This window comes from Hemicordylus capensis, chromosome 2 (genome assembly GCF_027244095.1).
Source record: "Hemicordylus capensis ecotype Gifberg chromosome 2, rHemCap1.1.pri, whole genome shotgun sequence".
Taxonomy (NCBI): Eukaryota; Metazoa; Chordata; class Lepidosauria; order Squamata; family Cordylidae; genus Hemicordylus; species Hemicordylus capensis.
Genome location: NC_069658.1, coordinates 164,204,618 through 164,224,269, shown reverse-complemented (window position 1 = coordinate 164,224,269; position 19,652 = coordinate 164,204,618). Strand labels below are relative to the sequence as shown.

Below are 19,652 nucleotides of genomic sequence, written 5' to 3'. Positions count from 1 at the left end.
CAGAGTCCTTCACTTCCAACAATTATTAAGGCTGCTGATCTCCATATTGTTTTACTCAGTAAATAACCATGGCTGCCGGGGAGCAATCTGGATCATGAGTGTGACATAGGGGAGGGAGTTTGAACCATTTGCCCACATCACAGTTCCAACCAAAATCACTTCTACCCTGCAGGCAGCTTCAATTTGCAGTTTAATATCCTGGTTTGTTTTAACTAATTATAGTTAGATGAAACTTCAGTTCCCCAAGTTCCAACAGAGAACAGCATTTGTTCTTAGAAGGAAGTGGAAGCTTTAAATCTCCGGAGCATGCTAGCCCATGACTCACTAAGGCTTGTTCTGATAGTGCTGTAAACTATGCTTTACTGTTGCATCTGAACCCAGGCCTTGGACAAGTGGGCTGACCAGTTTTCACGCTGACACCAGATTTGGTGTAGCTGCCATCAGTCAATCCTTTTATTGACAACCAGGCAAAATGGGGTTCTACAACAGTCAGAACAGCTGATGTAATTCTGTACATAGCTGTTCCAGAGGCTGTTCAAATTCCTGTTCATCCCTTCTCAGTTTAAATCATAATTAATGCACTTCCCAGTGGTAGGAGGCTTTAGTGCATGCCAGATCTTCTGAAAAATCCAGGGTAAACGTTAGATGTATTGAGAAAAATGCAACATAATTCAGGCTTGTAAGAAAATAAAAGTAACATAAATTAGGAGTTAGTGTAGTGGCTAAGGTTGTGAACTGAAAATCCTCAGAATTCAGTGCTTAGGAGAGATATTATTTGTGTTCTTTTGTTAACCTCCTTTTGCTCTTTCATTTTGTTGAGCCTGTCTCTCTTTCAGGAATCGTGTTTCCTGTGACTGCAGGGTCAATAACATATGCTGTTGCTGGCAAGCCTGCTACCCTTCTCTGTCTAGGTAGCAAAACAAACAAAAATATTAAAGTAACCTGGAAACATGAAGGAAATATTATACTTCAGTATATACAAGGGACACCTTACAAAGGGAAACCTTACAAAGGTAAACCTCCAATTGTATCATTCTGCATGCATCCAACACAGAAAAGGGGAATCCTTGCTCTAAGTAAGGAGTCTTATTGACTTCCTCACATCTCTTCTTTCTTCAAAGGTGATGTGTTCTCACTTGTCAAATTCCAGGATCCAGACAATCTGAATTTCTCTTTAGTGATGCCACAGGCAGAGAAAGGTATTTATACTTGTGAAGAGCTTGACAGACAGACTAGTGTTCAGCACAGGACTTTTGACCTTCAGCTGGTGAATGGTGAGTGTTGTGGGTAGGGGAAGAAAAGAAATATGCCAAGACCTTCTCCCTGTTCCATTTTCATTGCAACTTCTTGGGAAGAGGGCAAGAGAGAACCTGAGGTAGAAAAAATTACAATTTAATAGATGGGTTTATTTTTTCCTCTGCAGTGATAGGATCTCACAATGAATACCTCTTGGAGGGTGAGACGCTAGAACTTACAATGAATTCCTCTGACACAGTGTCTAGCATGAAGATTGAATGGTTTGGCCCCCGCAAGACCAAAGTAAAAGGCAGCAAGCAACGGTGGACTCTGGAAAACAATGATCGGATCCTGCGGATAAGGAATCTTACCGTTCAGGAGGACAACGGGATGTGGGAATGTCACATCCTGCCCTCTGGGCCCATCCTGTTCTATGATGTCAAGGTGATAGGTAGGAGAACTCAAGTCACTGATCTTGGTCCCAGGAGCCCAGAACATGGGAGAATCCTTCCAGGTCTTCTGCTTCTCCTCCCATACAATCCAATAGCTGACATCCAAGCTAAGGCTGCATTAGTACAGTGGACAAAGATGCACACATGCAAGAACATTTGTAGCTGGGCAGATGCTCAAATCTGGCACTCCTTTACAGTCTTGTTGCACTTGCACAACCAGGATGGTGGGTAGGTTTGTCTCATCTCAAATCTCATTTAATTTTTGTAAACCGCCTTGGGGTTTTCTTTTAACGAAAGGCAGTATAGAAATGTAAATATATATATATATATATATATATATATATATATATATATATATATATTCCCTGCAACATATATGGACAGGCAAAATGTTTGCATGAGTACAGTGTCAGTCAATGTCAACAATGATCTGCTTTGATACTACCAAGATTTCTGTGCAGGGAAATGGTAACGGGGAGGGTTTTGCAACCAGTGTTGCACATAATCAGGGCCAGCCCTACCTACCACGAAGCAGGGTGAAATGGGCCACATCAGGCAGCAGGTTGTGAGCGGGTTCTCACAGGCACCCACCCAGCACCTCTCCATGGATGGCCTGCCAGGAGGAAGGCAATAAAGGCCCCATGCTGCTCTTCCTCATCACTTCCCTCCAGGGGCATATCAAAGTTGGAGTGGGCCCAGAGACAAGATTTTAAAATGGGCCCCTCACTGCCTTCCTCTCCTCCTTCCCCTGGCCCGATGTCTCTGCTAACTATCCCATAAATACTTCCCTTTAATTTATGTTAGGAATGAGGAGGGACCTGAAGGAAGGAAGGAAGGGACTGAGGGCATGGTTTTAACAGGGAAATAAGGAAAAGGGAAGGAAGGGAGGAGGTCCCATTGGCACTTTGCAAGGAAAGGAAAGGAAAGGAAAGGAAAGGAGACATCTAGTCAAGATTGGCAAATAGGTAGAAGGGGAAAATGGTAAAAATAGGGGGAAAGAGACAGGGCAATCAATGGGCAGGAGGAAGAGCATTTAAAAATGTTTATGCCTGTGGCCATGTATAGCATTAGGAGACATTATAGGTGAAACTCGGAAAATTAGAATATCGTGCAAAAGTCCATTAATTTCAGTAATGCAAATTAAAAGGTGAAACTGATATATGAGACAGACGCATTACATGCAAAGCGAGATAAGTCAAGCCTTAATTTGTTATAATTGTGATGATCATGGCGTACAGCTCGTGAAAACCCCAAATCCACAATCTCAGAAAATTAGAATATTACATGGAACCAATAAGACAAGGATTGTAGAATAGAACAATATCAGACCTCTGAAAAGTATACAGTGTACTGTGCTTGATTGGCCAGCAAACTCGCCTGACCTGACCCCATAGAGAATCTATGGGGCATTGCCAAGAGAAGGATGAGAGACATGAGACCAAACAATGCAGAAGAGCTGAAGGCCGCTAATGAAGCATCCTGGTCTTCCATAATACCTCATCAGTGCCACAGGCTGATAGCATCCATGCCACGCCGCATTGAGGCAGTAATTGCTGCAAAAGGGGCCCAAACCAAGTACTGAATACATATGCATGCTTATACTTTTCAGAGGTCCGATATTGTTCTATTCTACAATCCTTGTCTTCTTGGTTCCATGTAATATTCTAATTTTCTGGGATTGTGGATTTGGGGTTTTCATGAGCTGTACGCCATGATCATCACAATTATAACAAATTAAGGCTTGACTTATCTCGCTTTGCATGTAATGTGTCTGTCTCATATATCAGTTTCACCTTTTAATTTGCATTACTGAAATTTATTGACTTTTGCACGATATTCTAATTTTCCGAGTTTCACCTGTACAGGAAGGCTGATACTTGTTTTAGGGAGCACCAATTGCAGGGCTAAAAACTCCTGAGCTAGAGCGCTAATCAAGACAGGATATAGACTTTAGGTGAGGACTGTAGAAGCTGATAGTGGGAACTGTTGCTACAATTTTTTATTTTTTTTTTACATTTTTATCCCACTCTTCGTCCAAAAAGCCCAGAGTGGCATGCATGGTTGTTTATCCTCACAACAAGAACCTTGTGAGGTAGGTTAGGCTGAGAGACACATGACTGGCCCAGAGTCACCCAGTGAGCTTCCTGGCTGAAGGGGGATTTGAACTCAGGTCTTCCCAGTCCTAGTCCAACACTCTAGTAGCCTGGAGATGAACCATAGTTTTTTTTAAGAAAGCAGAAGGTATTGTGATAGAGTCATCACTGGAGTCACAGCCTGTGGTGTACTCACTCATTTCTTTCGTCTCACTGACGTCAGGTTTTGCTGGTTTTAAGGTGTTTACAAACACTTGGAAAAGCTGGTTTACAGAGACACAGAGGTACAATGAGTGGGCATACCATGAGCCAGCGTGGTGTAGTGGTTAGAGTGCTGGACTAGGACCGGGTAGACCCGAGTTCAAATCCCCATTCAGCCATGATACTAGCTGGGTGACTCTGGGCCAGTCACTTCTCTCTCAGCCTAGCCTACTCCACAGGGTTGTTGTAAGAAGAAACCAAAGTATGTAGTACACCGCTCTGGGCTCCTTGGAGGAAGAGTGGGATATTAGAAAATGATTTTAAAAAAACACACAAACACAAAATGAGCATCAACTCTTGTATCATACCACTATCAATACCTTGAGGGAAAGACAAACAAATAATTGCCTCTCTTCACTGGAACAATGTGTCACTTTAGCAAATGCATGCTCTTAAACCCACATTTGTTGAGGTAACATGAATGGGGGGGGTGGCCAGGGGAACATTTGTGAGGTATAATTAGTGGGTGGGTAAATGGAATGAGTAACTCATCCTACACAAGCTGATTATCCCTAGCAAAAGCTATCCCAAACTGTTCCCCCCATGAGGAGTCCCCCACCCCCGTCATCTTGGAGTCTGGTTGTACTCGGGGCAAGGAAAAGGGGGATTGAAAATGGCTGAGGAAATCTGAAAAGGAAAATTAGTGGGCAGGGAAGGGTTAAGCATCCTCTCTCACCCCTTGATGCTTCCCTGCAAAATGCAAATGCCCTCTGTAAAACAGGTTGATGTTGCTTCCACCAAGTGGCCAGAAGGCCACTTTGGACAAGTTAAGACTGAGCATGCACAGCTGGTATGTTCCCCAGACTATGGGAAACACCTACATCAGGCAGCAGCGATAGGGGAAGATGCTGAAAGGCATCATCTCACATTATGCGGGAGGAGGCAATGGTAAACCCCTCCTGTATTCTACCAAGAGAAAACCACAGGGCTCTTTGGGCGCCAGGAGTTGAAATTGACTTGATGGCACACTTTACCTTTAAGGCCTGTATTACACCTGAAAAAATGTCCGTTCTGATCCAACCCAACAGAGAAATTGTGGGGAGGGCTGACATGTCCCCCGGCCCCCTCCAGCAATTGTCAGGTTGGGTCGTGTCAGCTTAGAAATCTGACAATTCCCAACATCCTTGTTGCAGCAGGTTAAGTGGTCAGCCTGATGCTTCTCAGCTGAGGTGTGCCATGAGGGTTGTTGGAATGTCAAATGGCCTTTAGCCATTCGATTCAGAAGCAGAGGCGTAACTATAGGGGGGGCAGGGGGGGCACGTGCCCCGGGCGCCATCTTTTCTGGTCACATGGGGGGCGCCGACATGACAATTTTTTTTTTAATTTTTTAAAATTTTTTGTTAATACAAATGTTTCCTGCTCAGTGCAGCAGCGCTGCAGCAGTCAAGGGAGCGCGTCGGCAGCCCATCCCCCACGAGCAGTCCCTTCCGCGCCGCCCACGCCCCCCCCATTGCTTTGCTGGCACCTGGCGGCCAGTCAGTGGCCTGGCTTGGCGGCGGCGGCGGCGGCCGCTTGTGAGGAAAAACCTAAGTATAATGTAGTATGTTGTGGCGCGGAGGGGCGCGGGGGGCGCCATTTCAGTGCTTGCCCCGGGTGCCATTTTCCCTAGTTACGCCTCTGTTCAGAAGCTACATACCAGTGCTGAAGCTGAAGAAAAGGACTATTGCTTTTAAGCCCTGCTTCTTGTGGACTTCCTGGAGGCTTCTAATTGGCCATGGCAAGAAACAGGATGCTAGACCTTGGGCCGGATCCAGCAGGGGCCTTCTTGTATTTCTGGAAAGGCATTCTTCTAACCCTCCTCACCTTCAAACTGTGGCTTTGCCACACTTTAGAGATGAGGTCTTTGATGATGCAGTCCCTTTCTCATTCCATGCCTTTTCTTTGTACAGTCTAATTTTCATCTTTCCTGGTTAAAGGACGGAGCACAGAAATGGACAGAATATGAGTGATACCTCTCTAGAGTTCTAGAGAGGAAAGGGAAAGTCTTCTTTCTGCTCCATATTGAGGAAAATGGAGATTGACAGATGGCTGATTATGTTATTTCCCTCTTCTCTGTTGTGAAACTAGGCTTTCTCAAAGCACTGGATGTAGAGATGATGTTTGCCGCTGTTAATAGCAGTGTGATCCTCTCATACGAGCTGAATGCTAACCTCCAACAGGCAAAGAGGCTGCCAGAAAGCTCTGTATTGATTTGGAAACCAACGGAGGATACAATGGCTCCAGGGACGAAGATCCCAGTCATTGCCAACAGCTCCTATGTTGTCAAAAATATATCCAATGTCCACTTTGAGAATGCTGGATGGTATCAGTGTCAGCTGAAATTTAGACATGGGTATCTGAATAAGACCATCCACTTGGTTGTAATGAAGGGTAAGGATCAATCTTATTGAATGTCATGATATGGTAGCATTAGCATGTCTTAAGCAAATATTTTTTCTGCATGTCCTTATATTATCATTGTATAAACACCTATATCAGGCAGCAGCGATATAGGAAGGTGCTGAAAGGCATTATCTTATACTGCGCGGGAGATGGCAATGGTAAACACCTCCTGTATTCTACCAAAGACAACCACAGGGCTCTGTGGGCGCCAGGAGTGACACTGACTCGATGGCACAACTTTATACCTACATTAGTCAGCAATGGTGCACCTAGCTAATTTTGGAGCCTGGACCTAAAGGCCTTTGGAGGCCCCCCGTCCCCTGCGATAGTCTCTCCTGCCGCAAGTTAAGCAACACAGACAAGCATGTGCACACATTCTTGAGGGCACAAACAGCAATGGAACTCACAAGAAAGTAATAATATAAAACAAGTATATTCATGCAAATATGCATTAGCAGAAACATTTCAACACACAACCTAACATATTCCCATCCCACATATTTCTTTCTTTCCCCATCCCCCCCTCTGTTTCTAAAGTATTCGGGGGGTGGGGGGACCCTTGGGATTTTTGTTTTTTAATGCAGCTGGCGGGGGGGAGAGAATCAAAAAATCAGGCAAGAAGTTGGAGCTGCTCTACTGCCCCCTTGCTCCTTTCTATCTCCCTCTCCCTTGCACTCTTTCCTTCAGCAGCTGAGTGCTGAAGGAAGGCATCACACACACACACACACACACACACACCTCCATCTTCCCTCCTGCCTTTGCTTTTCCAATACTTTTTCAGAGTTCAGGAGTTTTGCAAGCATGGAGAGCAGATACTGGTATAGAAAACAAAACACAGACACAGGGGCGGAGCCACCACTGGGCCAACGGGTTCAAAGAACCTGGGCTGCTGACCAATCAGGGGCCGCTCCTGCATCTGACGTCAGACGTGGGGGCGGTAGTTTAGCTCCCGAGTGGGGGCCGCGCGGCCCCTTCAGGAACTAAACTAAGGCTGGTGCTGCGTTTGCAATGCCAGCCAGGAGCAGCTCTTCCTTGCAAAGGCAGGGAAGAGTCACTCCTGGCTGCCCACTGCAAACGCAGGGCCAGCCTAACTAGCTCCCGAAGGGGCCACGCGGCCCCTTCAGGAGCTAAGACTGGTGCTGCGTTCACAACGCAGCCCAGGATGGCTCTTCTCTGCAGGGAAGAGCCGCTCCTGGGCTGTGCTGCGAAAGCAGCACCAGCCTTCTTCTAACTGCCAAAGGGGCCACGCGGCCCCTTCAGCAGTTAAGATTCAACTCCCGAACGGAGCCTCAAGGCCAGACCACGTCCCCCGCATTTGACGTCAGATGTGGGGGGCGGGGCTATCCCCTGCGTCTGACGTCAGATGCAGAGGGGCGGGGCTATTGAGGCACCCGCCGTGGCCACAAACGGGCCGCTGGCGGGCTGGCTACACCCCTGCACAGACAGACCCGATCTCCACGAGGGTGCTCCGTTCTCCACACCCACACTCACAGGAAACTCTTCCTCTTCCCCCTTTGCCTCCAAGAGAGAGATACAGTTTGCAAATTGCAATCCAAACTCTGACAAGTGCTTTCGGTCTCCAAGCTCTCCACAGTTTGCCAAAAAAACAAATAAAAACCCCAGAAGTTTATTGAGTCTGGGGGAGACGGGACTTACATTTTCTTGACCTCCGTGTGGTGTGTCCCAACCCCTTCTACCTCTTGGTGGGGCCTCAGGGCAACAGGAGGCAGATAGAAAGGCTCCTCCTCCCCCTCTTGCTCCTCCTCCAAGCTCGAGCAGGACAGAACTCAACAACCATGCAGCCATCTCAGCTCTTCTACCAGAGAGGAGGAAGCTTCTTTGGGGCACAGCATGCAAACATTTTATTGATTGGTTGGTTGGTTGGTTGTTAAATTTATATACTGCCTTTCGTTAAAAACAATCCCAAGGTGGATTACAGCAAAATCTAAAAACAAGATTGTAAAAAACACACAATTAAAATATTAAGCTAAAAATATAAAACAAATCTGATTAAAAATTTAAAACAAAAGCATAAAAGCAATACAGAGTACAAAGAGCAGCAGCAGAGACCATCAAATAAAAGCCTGGGTAAAAAGCCATGGTTTACCATGCTTTCTAAAAGCTGTGATGGAGACCGAGGAGTGGATAGCATCATTTTGCTCTGCTGCTGAGGGGAAGTTTGCCTCTCTTTGTCCTTCCATCACCTCGCAGCAGCCTCCGCCCCCTCTAACTCCTACAGGCACGCTGCATGGGCGGGGAAGCAGGGAGAGATCCAGCCAGCCACCACTGGAGGCAGGCAGGTGGCCCACACTTGGACCTGCATTTGGCTGCCACCTCTGCTTCCCCTTGCTCGCAGGTTTGCTGCATGGGCAGGGAAGCCAGGAATACTTTGGCTAGCCACCCGCAGAGGCAGGCAGGTGGCTCACACTCGCAGCAGCCTCTGCTCCCTCTTTCTCTTGCAGATGCGCTGCATGGGCAAGGAAGCCAGGAGCAATTTGACCAGGCGCCACAGAGACAGGCGGGCGGGTGGGATGCCGCAACCCACACTCAGTGCCAGCCCTCACTATGCACATGAGAGATCAGGCTGTTAGTGGGTCCACCAGGCTGCTGGGGTCTCATGAGTTGCACACTTGGCTGCTGGCAGCAGCACAGCACGAGCCAATGCCAGCAGTGCAGAGGCCACCACTGAGGCCCCCTGGGGGTACATTTTGGAGGCTCCCCCATGGTGGAGGACCGGACTTCCACCCGAAAGTCCACTCCAAAGAGCGCCAGTGTTAGAGAAATGATAGTCTGTGAGCAAAAAACCAGCCATGTTTTTGTATTCCAAAGGGAAGCAGAGAGTGAAACACAGAACCTAGAAAGGTGGGAGACACATTCAGTTGGATCATGGTGCAAACCTGATATATTTGGAGGATTTCCCTGCAGTGAGAGCCAGAGATCCTATCAGTGCCCTAGCCATTGTATCAGGCAATTGATGCATGTAACAGGCAATTGATACAGCTGCTCTAAGTTGTCATTGGCCAACTCACAGAGCTCGTGTTGCCCCTTGGCATACTAAAGTGCTAAGAGCAATGGTGATTAGGCTGACAGCTAAAGTAGAAATGACAGAAATCTTGCAATGAATCTGACCAAACAGAGACTAGAACCCCTGTCATAACTGCTCTGTGGTGATCATGGCAGCAAAACCATTAATATTTACAGCAAAACCAAATTAATATTGTTTTAATGGTTTTAATGCTGTTTTAAAATATTCTTTTAAATGTTTTAAATTGTTGTAATGTTTTAAACTTTTCATTTTTGTTTTATTTTGTTGTAAACCGCCCAGATACATAAGTTTGGGGCAGTATAGAAATATGTTAATAAATAAATAAATAAATAAATTCTTCTCTGCCACCATTGCATCAACATAATATTGTCCAGCAGAACAGTCTGAGGTAGTAAAGAGTTTGTTGCACATGAGCCCCAAGGATCAAGGGCAATAATCAGCAGTCTGCTTTGACCAATGTTGAGGACAAAATCTCTCCAATCTGCTCCAATCTAGATGCGACCATTGAGGCGGACTTTGAACTGAATATCACTGATGCACTGTCTGGTCCTATTTTGTTGGTTCCTTTCCAGACTGTGTAACCTGAGGGTGTGGGGGCAGGCTGCTTGGAGGTGTGTGGCCTACCAGATATGCTCTGAACCAGTGGTTCCCAACCTGGGGGGTCTCCAGCTGTTGTTGAACTACAACTCCCAACATCCCCAGCCACAGTAAGTTGTAGCTGGGACTGATGAGAGTTGTAGTTCAGCAACATCTGGAGGCCCCCAGGTTGGGAACCACTGCTCTGGACCTTTGCCTATCCTAGCTCATTAAAGCTGCCAGAGTGGAATTAGGCACATAGGCCTCAAAGGTGATCAATGCCTGCTTAAGGCAAGGGATGCTCTCCTCCGCTTTAAAGGAGGCAGTGGTGCCACTGCTCCACGGCAGTAACCCCCAGCACTCAGGCTGGTCATTCACCAGGTTGGGGAACTGGCTGAAAGACCAGCATCTGCATACCGTGGTGGGGCAAGGTGAGGGAGAGTGAGGCAGCTGAGGCAGGGCAAGACGAGTGGTCATGAGCCACACCTCTGCTCATTCCTGCCCCTTCTGCCCCACCCAGAAAGGCCACCACTGATCCAGCTGAGCTTAACAACTGTTGGCTGGTGTTGAATTCCCCCCCCCCTTTTTTTTAACAAGGGAATAAAGTGGCCGGTGGCCTCCCAACTCCAAGCAGCCTGGGCCTGGATGGAGCTGATGATCTCTAGAGCCATTTCAGTTGGGTTGCGGGCCCGACTGTGGGACAGAAACCACCTTCCTCCTGGTGGATGACCTGCACCAGGAGATGGAAGGAGGGAATGCAAAACCCTGCTGATTCTCCTGGACCTCTCATCATGGTGGTGGGGTGGGGGGTGGGGAGTAGGGGTGGGGATATATCAAAGGAGCACAACAGTGCAGATGTGGATTCATATTGCTTTGCCATATGTTCATATGACATTCAATTTTAAAAGCCCTGGAGACAGTGACCTCTTTACTACACTCTGACTGAAAACCAGATATTTTTTAATGTTGCTTGCTGAAAGGCTGACAAGATGCTGGGCAATTCTATTGTTCTAAGCAGAATTTACTTTAAGTTAGAAATTCCAGGAAGTAGACAAGACCATGCTGCCTACTGAAGAAAGAGCATTCTAACTGTTGTTGTAATCGCCGCTATTCTGTTTAGAGGCATTACAATTACAGATCAAGAAACTGAGATTTTTCCTGTGAAACCATTAAGCTTAGGGGCAAAACAGATTTGAGGTAGAGATCTGTGATCGGGATCTCCTAACACCTTTTTAAAAACCCGACATCATCGGGGAGGGGACTGTGATTTTGATTGGAACAGCAATGTTAGGGGAATGAGTGTCCTTATTTGATCAACATGGGTTGGTTAAGTTTCTGGTTCAAGACAATGTTAATTGTTCGTGAGAAATTGGGTTCTTTGAGTTAGTTGCTTGTTTCCTGCACACTCAAGTATAGGAACGCAATATGAAATCCAAAAGCTAACCCATAGGCCAAACCAACAGATGAACTGGTGCCAGAAACTTGGGGAAATGTGCATTGCAAAGTAGGACAGTACAGCGCTCTGGATAAAGTGACCAGGCTTTGTCTGTAGCAAATAAGGTCTCTGTCAGTGTCTGCGCATAAGGAGGTGTCCCTCCCCAGCCTATGAATTGGGCAACTTAGCACCTTGGACAATAAGTGGACATGCGTTTTGTGACATGGTGGGAATTCCTTCACAGAATCCCCAGTATAGATGCTTGACATTCTGTCCTGAGCCTTGTGGAAACGATGTCCTCATGAATGTTCCTTGTCTTGCCTACAGTCTCTGCCCAGCCAATCAGGCCTCTCACAGAAGAAGGGGATGTGACCCTGTGCTGTCAGGTCTCTGCTCCTTTCCCTCCCATGGCTCTCCTGCGCTGGGAGCACATGAATGACACCAAAGAGGCTCCTAACCCTGCAGAGAACAAATTTTGTTTCCAAACCAGAACTGTAGGACTGTGGAATTGCAGACTCCTTGTGAAAAATGAACTGAAGATTAGTCTTAACTACACTGTGGGTATGTTCTAGAGATGGTGGCCATGTTAGTCTGTCAGCAGAAACAATAGCCTTGTAGCTTCTTAAAAACTAATAAATGTAGTGTGGTATAAAGGTTCATGGAACATAGGAACATAGGAAGCTGCCATATACTAAGTCAGACCATAAGTCCATCTAGCTGAGTATTGTCTACACAGACTGGCAGCGGCTTCTTCAAGGGTGCAGGCAGGAATCTCTCTCAGCCCTATCTTGGAGAAGCCAGGGAGGGAGCTTGGAAACTTCTGCTCTTCCCAGAACGGCTCCATCCCCTGAGGGGAATATCTTACAGCGCTCACATATCAATGTAAGTGCTAAATGTAAGTGCTAGCAAGTCTCCCATTCATATACAACCAGGGTGGACCCTGCTTAGCTAAGGGGACAAGTCATGCTTGCTACCACAAGACCAGCTCTCCTCTGGTCATGGACCAGAGCCCACGTCATCAGATGCATGTAGGTTTGGGGATCATCAGCCTAATTTATCTTCTTCCTTGACCTATGTCTCTCTGTATTTTCCCCATCTCAACTCTGCCTCTTCTTTTTCTTTCTACAGAGAAGCCCCCATCTACAGAGAAGGAATTCCCACTACTCCAAGTGGTCCTTGGAGCTGGTGTGCCACTGCTACTGCTGATTCTCACCAGCGTGTTTGTGGCCTTTTGCAAAATTATTAAACAGAAAAGGGTGAGTTTGCATGTCCGTAAATGGAAAGTGGATGGGGCAGTTTTCTTCCAGACTCAGCAGTCCATGGAAGAGAACTTGAAAGATCACAGAATCATAGAATAAATTCTTTCTCTTTCGGCAGCAGCGGGCAAGGAGGATGGTCCTGGCTAAACAGCACTTGCTTGCAAAGAGGACTTGTCAATGTCAGAAGTACGTATTAAAGCATCCTGCAAAATGGACGACACACTCCGTAGGGCAACCCAGGGTTCTCTGTCATGCATTTCCCCAAGTTTTCCAGGTGAAGTGGGCCAGCTACCCAGCAGAGCTAACAGTCCAACCAGGGGCATAGCAAGGTTGTAGTGGGCCCAGAGACAAGATTTTAAAATGCCCCCCCCCCGAAGCTCAGTTCATGAAGTAAAAGAAATCTTAAATGAGGCTGAATAGTGGTAACAAAAAGCAGAGTATACACACACACACACACACACACACACCCCTATGTGCCACAACAGAACATCATCCTAATTGTTTTTTTTTTTTAAAGGTTTTGTACATTGTGGACGATGCAAGCCATTTAATGGTACTAGAGAAAGACATGCTGTTCTGGTAGCTCCAGGTCTTAACACTCACATCAGTTTCAGAGGATGAATACAACTGAAGGAAGCCCAGGTGGTTATGCGGCTGGGGGAGTCAGTCATGTGACTTGCCTCTGGGGCGGGGGCAAGGCAGTGGGCCCCCAGACAACTGTCTCCCCTTGCCCTATTATAGTTACGCCCCTGAGTCCAACTGGTGGTATTTCCTAGGTTGGTTCACACAACAGTTAAGATTAGGATAGAAGCTGGGCTACCCTGTTTTGCGTAATCGTGAGAACTCATGCAAATTGTTCTAGTCCAGGTATTTCCAAGCAGGGTAACCCAGCTTTTCTCCCTGTTTTTAATTGAGGATGGAAAAGAAGACAGCCCCCATACCTTGCTTCTGTGGTCATGTCAACTCACATGGCTTTTCTGTCCAACCATCACATGGAGCATGCCTTCCCCCTGCACGGGAATGATAGAGCGCTGTGGCTAGTGGCTGTTATTCTTGGACATACTGGTCTGCAAAGCACACTCTATGATCCTGAAGTGCAGCGCCTTTGGCAGGATTGGGTCTGCTGCCTGCAGAGGGGCCTTTAGAAGGCTTTGCACAGAGGCACAAGGCTTACAGCTGCCAATTTCAACAATAGATGCTGTGGCTGCCTTGCTTTCTGTTTCCTGGGATTGTGGACCCAAAAAGATGTTCTACTTGTGTGTGCGGCTAATGTGGTAGGAGCCCCCTGCCCTTCAGCCCACCCACCCCCAAATGGTTGTGTGAACACAGGTGCACCTAGGTCGTTTTGGAGCCTGGACCTAAAGGCCTTTGGAGCCCCGCCCCTAGTATATTAAGCATCATCATGCTCGTCTGGGTGACCACACCACCTGGGGCAAACTAAAGAGGATTTGGGGGGCCCCCAGGGGCTATGGAGGCCCTGGACTTTGGCCCAGAAGTCCCGGGGTAAGAGTGTGAACAAACGCTTCTCTATCTAGTGGCAGGGCTGGGTCAAAGAGTACCGGTAATGCTTTGTTGGAAGAAAAGTGCATATTCAATCATTTCTTTTTCATTCTATCCCAGAACCAAATACACTTAACACACCAGAACCAAAACAGCTTCAAAGCAATAAATGCATGCCTTTAGTCAGGGGGCTGCGGAGAGTCTGGAGGAGCCGCTGAGATCCTCCAAGCTGGGCCTCCCGCTGCTGCCAGATGCCTCCTTCAGCAACTGACCTGGCTCTGCTCATCCTCCCTCTATCAGCTGGGCTCCTGGCATATGGAAGGAGGGTGCACATGTGGCCCATTGCTGCTGCCAGCCACCTTTTTCAGTGGCTGGCCCAACTCTGCCCATCCTTCTCGCATTGGCCGCGAACCTGGCTGATGGAAGGAGGATGGGTGGAGTTGTGTGAGTGGGGTGCGCACACATGAGCACTAGAGATGTGCAGAATGTTCCACGCTCAAAACATTCCAACTCGAAATGGGCCGTTTTGAGTGTTCCAAGCTTGGTACAGAACACCCTTCAAATGAAGGGCCTGTTCCGAGCTCAGAACAGAACGCCATTTTGAGGGGGAACGTTCCAAGAGTTCCGAGCGCCATTTTGGACTCCAAAATGGCACTCTTCTGGCCTCTGCACATGCACAGCAGCCATTTGCGTGGTAGGCACCACTATGCAAATGGCTGCCACATATGCACAGAGGCCAGAAGAGTGCCATTTTGGAATCCAAAATAGCACTTGGAACATTCCAAGTTGGAGCAGCTCAGCTGGTTGTTCCGATGGACCGTTCTGTGGATTTAGCGTTCCGTTCTGAGCTCAGAGCGGAAAGCTAAATCCATTTCATGCACATTCCTAATGAACACATGTACCACCATGGGGAAGGGCTGTGGGGAGAGGGAAGGACAACTGTGTAGTGAACACAGACCCACTCTCCCCTTGTTACACCGTTGCCTTTAGCTCTCAATTCAGCCTCACCTATTAAAATTTGCCCTCTACCCATTAACCAACTAAATAAAGCATGCAGGACTAGGTTATAGGAATGTGAGAGTAAGTATCACTGATTAGTTATGCTTATAGCTAATAAGCATAGATAAGCACACAAAACACTGCATCTCTCATAGAGGCCAGATGAGCAACCCCTCTTCAGCAGGGCACTTTCCAGATTACATGCTACAACAGTGTCACTACGTGTCCATTAAGTGTGGTTGCGTACTGCCTGTGTTTCGACATCACAGTCCCTGCGCTGTCAGCAAGGTGCTGTTCACATTTCTGATGCCTTTGTACGGATTTTATCCTTGCGTTTTAGTCCTACAACGCTGCATGTGTGTTGCAAATAAATCGCTGTATTTTCCCATTGTAGGAGGGTTGTGCAGGCTATTTATGTTTTCAAAATGATCCTGCCAAGCCGAAGCATTTTACTGCTGAACAGCTTGTTAATCTGGAAAGTGCCCAGTTCACTTTTACATGTTTAACAGCCTTGAGTTGTGAGCCAAAGTGCACTAGTCCACATGAAATCCCAAACAATTGAGATGACCCCTGTTTCCGGTGTAAAAGCATACTGTGTGTTTACAGCTGCCTCTACGCTGAGATCTCAGAAACATAAACTCTTTTTTCCTTTGCTTGCAGGTCACTGACAAATGATTATTATCATGCCTGAGACAGAAAGGCAAATGTGTCAATTGACAGCCATTCGTGGGGCTTGATTATTTTCTACTTTTCCTCCATATCTTAAGATGTACTCTGTACATTAGTATGCACTTAACATCCACTATGTTCACAAGTACTCTGCGACCAAGATAGACATAGTGAGTGTCAGAGTGAATGCAAAAGCCTCTTGCTTAAATGCATGATCTAAGTTTCTCCTAAATAATTAATCACTTGCACATATAATTTTGCACAGCAGATTTCACCCAAACGCTCCAGATCTGTTCAACTGATCCTCACCAATGGTGTGATTCAAAATTCCACGGAGTGCAGGCAGTCATTAATGTCTTAATTTTAATAAGCAGGAGTCATGGCTCTTGGAATCCTTGTTTCCTTGTAATACTCAGAGCTGCCTGACCCTAAACAGCCCAGCCCCTCTGTAATGTTGCCAGCAGCTGAGGCCACAGCAGCTGGAAGGGCTCTGTCCACTTGGGCTTATTGTGATATCAGAGCAGATCAACCACACCTGTCGGTTATGAATATGCCAACCGTATATATTTATATTACATTTACTCAGTTTAAACAAGCACATCCATCTGTAATTGGGAAAGTTGACATAGTTTCCCTACTATATTAATCATCTGCTTCCAGTGACTTCTGACATCGTTTCCCTACCCATATTTGAAATCTTGCCATATTTTGGAATATTGCAATGCGTGAGGGCCAATAAATGACCGTGGACTCGTGGCTTTTTAATGTGGGGAAGAGTCAGTTGTGAATATGAGATTTGTCCAGAGGCTCCTAATTAGAAATATTGTGGTAGTGAAGCCCAAGGGTACACAGTGGGGTGCAGATGAAATAACTTAATGCAATACGGCAAAATCCTGAGTAGAAGAAATCTAGAAGGGCCAAACTGAACATGATGCGTGCCTTTCCATCTTTTAGCAATAGCAGTAGCAATAGCACTTACATTTATATACCGCTCTATAGCTGGAAGCTCTCTAAGCGGTTTACAATGATTTAGCATATTGCCCTCCAACATTCTGGGTACTGACCTCGGAAGGATGGAAGGCTGAGTCAACCTTGAGCCCCTGGTCAGGATCGAACTTGTAACCTTCTGGTTACAGGGCGGCAGTTTTACCACTGTGCCACCAGGGGCTCTTCTGGGAAATTTCCCTGTATTCTCTTTTATGCATTTTTTTTTAAGCAGCTACACAGCACTGGCCCATGGTGGTGGTGGGATGGTGTGTTAACCCTGTCTGCTTGGCCATGGTCCTTTCCCTGGAAGGGAAGGTGCTATTGGTGCCAGTGGCAACTTCCCTTCCAGAGCAAAGAGCAGCTGCAGAGGCTGTTTGAGGACTGCTGCACAAGGAGAAAGGGTCACCCCTCCCTACATGCCAGTCCCCATGTGGATGGTTTGCTTGTGTGTGTGTGTGTAAGTAAAGATAGCAGGCCCATCAGCTGAGCCCCGATGTAATGTTAATAAAATGTAAAGTTAATAAAAACTCTAATAGGTGTCAAGATCTGGTTGACAGAGACTAGGGACGGGGACTTCTTGGCTGTGGCTGGTCAGTTTCGGCATGCCCTCCCAGCTGAGTTTTGCCATGCTCCCTCCCTCTCCTCATTTTTAAGAAACAATTGAAAATCCATCTTTTTAGAGAGGCTTTTAAGTTTTTTTATTCTTTGTCATTTCCAGGAAGCTTTTAATCTGTAGATCTGATTTTAACTGGGTCTAGTTTTTAACTGAATTTTATTAATTTTGTATTGTTTTATCTGTTTTATTGTTTTATTGCCTTTTTGAGCCGCCCTGATTAGGATCGTGCTGGAAGGACAGGATATAAATATTGTTTTAAAAATGAAATAAACAAATAATCAGTTACTCCAGTAGCCAGGACTGGCCAAAGTCCTGGAAGGGCGAAGCAGGGTGGTCTTACAGAGCAATTGGACAGAATGCTGCCAGCATCATTTCTGTATATACCTTTGAAAGAAGGCTACAGGTTGTGGCGTGTTTCTTCTTTTTCTTCTTGTCAGAGTTGAGAATCCAGGCAGGGACTGGCATAACCTTGAGACAGCCAGTCCTCACCAGGGCTAGACTACAAATAAAGCCCTAGGAATGCTGGAGATCCTTGTCTCAGGCTTGCCCCATATTACAAAGATGCATCTCTGTAGCCATGTTGTAAACCATTTCCCTGTATTCATTTTCCAAATGCAAGCGGTGTGATAACAGCTGTGGGAAATGTAACCTATACTACCTTGTGGTTCCTGCACTGCCAGGTTCACATGAACAGAGAAGCAGTAAATCTGGGACTAAAATCTACCTTTGTTTAATATGTATGCTTACAAGCCACAAATACAAGGCAACACAACTAAGATGGACCTGGCTACAGCTGCACAACGATGAAGAGCCAGACCCGTCTTATTTGTGCCACCCTGCAGTTCTTCTCTTGGCACTGCTGTTTACACATAATAAAAATGTTACATGTAGCTAAGATTTAGTGCCTTGGTTTGTAGATGTTCTAAGGCAAAGGCAATTCTCGAGCAGTATAAATCGATTTGAACGGTCTTGCCTTGTGTATCAGAAGCATGTGTTTCATATAATGTTTTAGGTTTGCTGGATCATGGGAATGAGAGGAGGGAATTAACAGGTACTGGGGGAGTGCCTTGTTACTATGTTGATTTGTCTTTAAGAAATAAAAACAATCAATAGCTCTCAATAATAAATAAATAAATTCGACCCAGAGACGGCTCACATTTCAAGTCTGTGCAAAGCAATAAGAGCTGAGAGAATAGAATTACTGTTGAACTGAACATGGCCATATTGCTAGTTCTGTCTGCATTTCATGGAGTTCTGACATGGGGCCGCCACTCTAATAAAGCCTTCATGCTTCTCAGAACCAATCTTGAGATAAGGTAACATTCTGGGAGAGAAAAATCAAGGGTCATGTTGGTGCTTCGTCTAGAAAGACATTCACCAGTCTACCATATACTTGTATGAAAGGGGGCTCCAGCTGAAAGACTGTGCTGAGGGAAAGTTTGTGAATCCCCTAGGATGGTTTGTGTGTTAGCACAATTTTTATTCAAAACATGATTACATCCTAAGCTAAACTCTGATAAGAAAGAAAGGCACCCCCAATGAATAAGTAACTCAGGCAAAAGAGTCAACAACAAACGTCTTTGTGTGAAACAGTTTGTGAACCCTTCATTCAGTGACTGCTGGCACCTCCCTGAGCAGCAATAACTGCAACTATCTGTGTCCTGTCTGTAACTGGTGATCAGTCTCTCACACTGAGGCTATTCACACGATGGGAGGAAATCGGGCTAGCCCAATTTCCTCCCATTGTGAGAACCACCGGGCTCGGCTGTGAGCCCAGTGGTTCTTAAGTGGATCACCTGCTTAACCTGGTTTTTAACCAGGTTAACCTGGCTTAACCTCCGCAAACCTGGTTTTTCTGTTCGTGAGTTGTCACGCCGAAGCTCTGCACCGCGACTCCTCATGGGGAGACCCCCGACCGGGAGGCTGAAAAGCAGCATCCCGGCTCGGAGGTCTCTCCAGCATGCCCTGCGCACTCGCACAGGGTGCTCACACAGGGCATGCTGGAGCTTCCGGGGGCCGCGCACCCCCTGATCCTCCCAGCCCCCGCCGGCTCCGTAACGGAGCCAGCAGTTGTGTGGGCGGCCGCTTCAGCCACCCAGAGCAGACTGCTGCTCATGTGCGGAGAGAGTGGGCTAAGCCCA

General features: G+C 46.6%; 1 protein-coding gene and 1 long non-coding RNA gene across 2 annotated transcripts in view; both read left to right on the top strand.

Moving 5' to 3' along the window:
• The window catches only part of LOC128342847 (uncharacterized), a 32,986-nt gene extending 31,977 nt beyond the window's left edge, over nt 1–1,009 (top strand). Inside the window, exon 3 of the long non-coding RNA XR_008315193.1 lies at nt 837–1,009. This is a non-coding gene — a long non-coding RNA (uncharacterized LOC128342847). The remainder of the gene's footprint in view (nt 1–836) is intronic.
• A 159-nt stretch (nt 1,010–1,168) lies between these two features.
• Nucleotides 1,169–18,401, top strand: LOC128342825 (uncharacterized). The gene is made up of 7 exons (XM_053290809.1): nt 1,169–1,274; nt 1,424–1,687; nt 6,110–6,412; nt 11,809–12,042; nt 12,610–12,737; nt 12,859–12,926; nt 15,900–18,401. Exons 1-7 carry the CDS (start codon nt 1,181–1,183, stop codon nt 15,928–15,930), a joined length of 1,122 nt encoding a protein of 373 aa, XP_053146784.1. The 5' UTR covers nt 1,169–1,180; the 3' UTR covers nt 15,931–18,401.
• The last annotated feature ends 1,251 nt before the right edge of the window (nt 18,402–19,652 follow it).